Below are 5,193 nucleotides of genomic sequence, written 5' to 3'. Positions count from 1 at the left end.
ATTGTGTAGCTTTGTGCTTAATTACAAAATAAACAAGGCATGAAGTCATGTAAATGCTATTAATTGGAACAATTTATTAAATCAATAAAATGTGTTTACTAAATCAATTCTTTGATCTGTTTTAACTCGTGTAAAAGTGATCTCTTCTAATAACATCTTTGTGTTACCATTGATCAAACTAACTCATTGAGATAGTATTATGTTTGATTTATATCATTCTATACTATAATTGTTTAAAAAACAAGAATAAATTTTAATGTTCAAGTTTTCTCATTCCCGATTAAATAATAATTTCAATATTCAGTTTATTATTTATAAAGGACAATATATAAAAAAAAAAACACTTCAGTATTCTATATAATCATGGATGTTTGTTGATTCTTAATGTTAAATCAATTTAATCTCGTCCATTATTCAGCATCATTAGTCATTACATTAGATGAACGGCATTCAGTTTAATTACGATAATAGATTTATATCGAAATATTGTTCACAAAAACAGTTACAGAATTTTGTGCAATAATTAATGATAGCACAACTATTAATGACATCCATCCATGGTTAAAGCTATTTGTTCATCAATTACAAAACATATTCAAATAGTGTTCATTAATTTATTAGGACATATTAGAGTATTCTGGGTTAAATAATCAATACAATTTGGTCACAGTGTATTGATTTTTAAGAAACCTTTTATTGTTGCCAATATAGGACCAACTTACCCATAGGTACAATTACACAGAACAGACAAATGTACATATACACTTCTGTTGAAGTTTGTAAGCTAATAAGCTAATAAACAGCTATACTTGCTACCTTAGTAATAATTATTTATCCATATACAATATACTTCCAACACGTAGTTTGACACGTCTAAAATCTAGAGTTTTCATTTTACCTTGTGCTTCCTATCGAATAAACTAATACAGTGAAAAACATAAAATAATTTGGAAAAATCTATGAGAAAATATTTCGTTGAGAGAAAAAGAAAACATATGTGCTGTGTCCGCTGTCACCGTCCAAGGTTCCAAACTACTACCCGCATCCGTTACTCGTCCAGGCACACCGTCCTGACAATCACCTCAGCCACAGAGTAAGGATCGCAATTTGATGAAGGGCGTCTGTCTTCCAAGTATCCTTTTCGTTCTTCCGCAACTTGCCGAGGAATACGGATACTAGCCCCTCGATTGGCCACGCCTGCTGAAAAATCATGAATGCTAGATGTCTCGTGGAGTCCTGTCAGACGTCGAGCATTGTCTTTGCCTTCATTGGGATCATAAGCGCGGATGTGGAACTCGTGCTTCTTGGCCAATTTTTCAATGGCCTGCTCGATTGCACTAACAAAGTAAGCAATAATCACTGTATAATGTCAATGATTCAATACCAACCAATGAAGAATCAAGTCAATAAATGAATGTAGCATTTCAGCTATAATGCGTATTTTCCTTTCTTTCTTAAGTTACAGATATTTCAATCTAGAAAGTTATAGAAATCCTTACAATACTTGCTTCTAGTATAAGTCAGAAAGAATTATTAATGATTTCCGTCCAAATAACATATATATATATATACATCTAAACTTCTATCAAATTTAGTGCTGGCTCTTGGGATGTTGTTTCTTGGAACGTAGATGTATCATAAAGTATCATATTAAACAAGTAACGCAAAAAATAAATTATGAGGGGTGAAAACTGTTTAAAACTTGCAGGCTACAATATCATTCACACATAGTCACATCTAAAAACAGATCACAAGAGGCTGACGTACGCTGCTCTAAAAATCTAAACTGTAAAAAATGGCTTAAAACTTTTATAGGCAATTGAAAAAAGAACGGTTAGTTATATTCAACTTATGTTGTAACGAGATATTATCTCCGATGGTCTCAAGTTAATCTACTTACGCTAAGCCGTCTTCATTTCTCATAGCCTTGGTACTGAAGTTTGTGTGAGCACCTGCTCCGTTCCAGTCACCAGGGATTGGTTTGGGATCAAAGGACACGACTACTCCAAAGTCTTCAGCCACTCGGTGCAAAATAAATCTGGACATCCACAGGTCATCTCCGATTGTAACACCCTCACATGGACCAACTTGATACTCCCACTAAGAAACAGTAATTTTGGGTATTACATATCCGCTTTCCAGAATATCCTCTGAATATCTGTCAGTCATTTATGCTTTAATGTTATTTAATGATATTGCTTTATTTTTGAAATATTTCTATTTTTTTCAAACTTTTAATGGTCTATTATTTTTAAATACCCGTGGTTGTAAGTTTTATTTAATTTTCTATTTATCACTTACTTAAGTAGTTTTTTTTAACTTATTTCCCTCCTCTAATAATATGATAGTTTCAAACATCAACTTTTCTGCCTTATTCTGGTATTTCCCTATACTGGAAATTGCTCTCACACTTGCATAGCTATTTTCACCAGAGTCTATAATGATAAATATAGCGTTACAGAAAACCATTCATTTATCACTACACTCCGAGCTCATTCCCAGTTCACTCCTGAAGACGTTAATATCTTTGTTGGGAGTCTACGGACTTACAACACCAAAACCCGGGGTTCATTTCCCCGCGATGTGTACAGTAGATAACTCAATGTGGCTTTGCTCTAAAAAGAAACAAATTTTGTTTCAGATATTCGTGAAAAGTTACACGAGGTTTATCTACATATGGCAATATTTATTTTTCAGAAGTACTCGTGTTATCGGGTTACTTTGTGATCTGGATAACATTATGCCATTAAACAGGCTAATATTATAACATTATACAGGGAGCAGCGTTGATTAGTCGCTTCGCGTTTTCCACCCGTAGTCGAATAATTGCGAGTTCGAGGCTTGTTCGATACATACTGTTGTGTTCTTGAAAAATATCTTTACCCTGATTGTTTTAATCCCCCCAGATGTTTGATAACTACAGAGAGGTTAACCTGCGATGTATTGGCGTCTTGGGAAATTGTGTCACCATCCGCTTGTCACAATAATGCTTGAGTTGCTCGGCACCACTTCCTCAGTATAGGAGATGTCATTGAACAATTTAATGTGTTTTGCCAATTTATTAATTTCAAATGTTTCTACTCGTTTCTATAAGTTGTAATATTATGTTATATCTGGGTAGTCTACATTGAACATCTAAGGCAATATCAAATATGTTTGCTATATTTTACACTAATTGGAACGTGAAAAACTAATATACGGTTTTAAAGAAACAATACCCACACACAACTTCGGACCAAATATTTAAATACTTTTAATTATAATTGTAGAATAACTCAGTTCTTCTTTTTCAATTGAATCGATAATTGAACAAAATAAACATTGATTTATCAAGAATAAATTCAGCGAAGCAAAATCCGGAAATATACCACCTTCGCTATTGGAGTTATACTAATAAAAAAAATTACAACACAATTTTTGCGCGGAAAATATTTTTTATTCTTATTTTATAAATATGCTTAAATATTGATATTTCTTTTCAGGAAACCTCCAGAACTTTTCAATAAATGTGCAAGATTAAATGAAACAAGCTCACCTGAGCAGGCATGACTTCTGCATTAGAGCCCCCGATGTTAATTCCAGCATACATACAGGCCCTGTAATGTGCCTCAACGACATCTCGTCCATACACTTTGTTAGACCCTACACCACAGTAGTAAGGTCCTACGAGACAAAAATTCGATTACTAAGCAGGATCTTTTATTAATAAAGCAGAGTTTTAAAAATAACCCTAGGTGCCTACAATAACTATTATCTTGAACGTTGTAATCTCATGGCTACGAACTTATTTGCGAATAACGTTTTAACATTAATTTATGAAATGAAAATAGTGTACCATATGTCTTATATTTTAGAGGCATATAGAATTATAATTATTAAATATAGCCTCAAGACAATGTGCTTATACACCAGCAATAACGCAAGAAAGCTGTACTTGCCTCACATTGGTAACACTATGAATCTTCTTTTGCTTTATAATAAATTTGTTTAGAAAAACGAAAAAAAAAAAAAAAGATACATGTTCACTATTCTTCACTATTGAAATTTAACCGTGAAACAGGTTCAGTACTACGTACCTGTAGTTGCTGTACTCTTGAACCCATGTCATATAATCTAGTTTCGCGCTGTTAGATAATAACTTTACAGTTTTATTCAAGTGAACAATGTAATTTAACAATATTTTGCCATAAACTACGTAATTATTTACTTGCAGGTGATTTTGCTTATGTATTCTCCAACAACAGAAATATTTTACAACAAAAGGTTTATACTGGAAGTACCTTGTGGGCCAGGAAAACCATTCTTTGGCCAACCAAAAGGATGTTTATCCTGGTCCAGCAGAGTGTATTCTTGTTCAATTCCAAACCACGGATACTCATCCGCCGCTTTCTCCATTGCCTCAACACAAGATCTCCTTTTGTTAGACTCTGTCGGTTTATGATTGTATTTGTAGGTTTCACATAACACCAATTTGTTGTTGCCACCGCGGAATGGATCCTTGTAGAGGGCGACAGGGTGAAGATAAATATCCGAGTTTGATCCCTCAGCCTGATAGGTACTGGAGCCATCATAGTTCCAGATGGGTAGTTCTGGAGAAGTAACAACGAAAATAAAAATTTTGTCATTACTTGACTTTTAACTTTCGAAACTTTCTCATTAAACACGTACCACTTTTTTACACCTAAATACAGCAGAATAAATAAATTACATATAACTCTCCTATCTAGCAGAAGAAATAATTCGAACCATGTCATGATTAAAAATAATAGCTTCTAAAGTAAATTGATCTTTGTCTCGTAATAGTAGAAGAATTATTGATGGCTATCTTTCTCAAGAACTCTGATGAAAAATACATCGCTCTAAAAATCTAGATGAAATATAATCATCTGCTTGAGTTGTCTTTAATCTGATTTTCAATAAAAGTAGTAACGAAAACCTTGAGCATTAACAACACTTTTTCCCATTGAGAACAGCTTAAATAATGAAACTGTTGTATTCAGATCATGAGTGTGATAACAGCATAATAGTTGGCTATAACAATGAGCGTTCTTCCCATATGTTTAAAAATAAGTACTCACAAGTGATTAGAGACGTATTAATGAAGATAGCCTTTATATTTGTTTGTTTCGGAAATTTGTAGATGACTTCTGCATTAGATCCATCGATGTTAATTCCAGCATACATACAAGCCCT

At 33.3% G+C, this 5,193-nt stretch overlaps 1 protein-coding gene across 2 annotated transcripts in view; it reads right to left on the bottom strand.

Annotated features, from left to right (window-relative positions):
* Positions 1 to 672: 672 nt before the first annotated feature.
* The window catches only part of LOC106457158 (glutamine synthetase-like), an 11,109-nt gene continuing 6,588 nt past the window's right edge, over positions 673 to 5,193 (bottom strand). For both annotated transcript variants that reach the window (XM_013916548.2, XM_013916558.2), the window contains exons 3-6: positions 4,281 to 4,589; positions 3,536 to 3,663; positions 1,901 to 2,100; positions 673 to 1,337 (exon numbers count right to left, since the gene is read on the bottom strand). In XM_013916548.2, the coding sequence (XP_013772002.1) occupies positions 1,049 to 1,337; positions 1,901 to 2,100; positions 3,536 to 3,663; positions 4,281 to 4,589 (926 nt within the window). In that variant the 3' untranslated portion in view covers positions 673 to 1,048. The remainder of the gene's footprint in view (positions 1,338 to 1,900; positions 2,101 to 3,535; positions 3,664 to 4,280; positions 4,590 to 5,193) is intronic.

Source organism: Limulus polyphemus, unplaced genomic scaffold, assembly GCF_000517525.1.
Source record: "Limulus polyphemus unplaced genomic scaffold, Limulus_polyphemus-2.1.2 Scaffold14, whole genome shotgun sequence".
NCBI lineage: Eukaryota > Metazoa > Arthropoda > Merostomata > Xiphosura > Limulidae > Limulus > Limulus polyphemus.
This window is presented reverse-complemented; position numbering and strand designations above follow the sequence as displayed.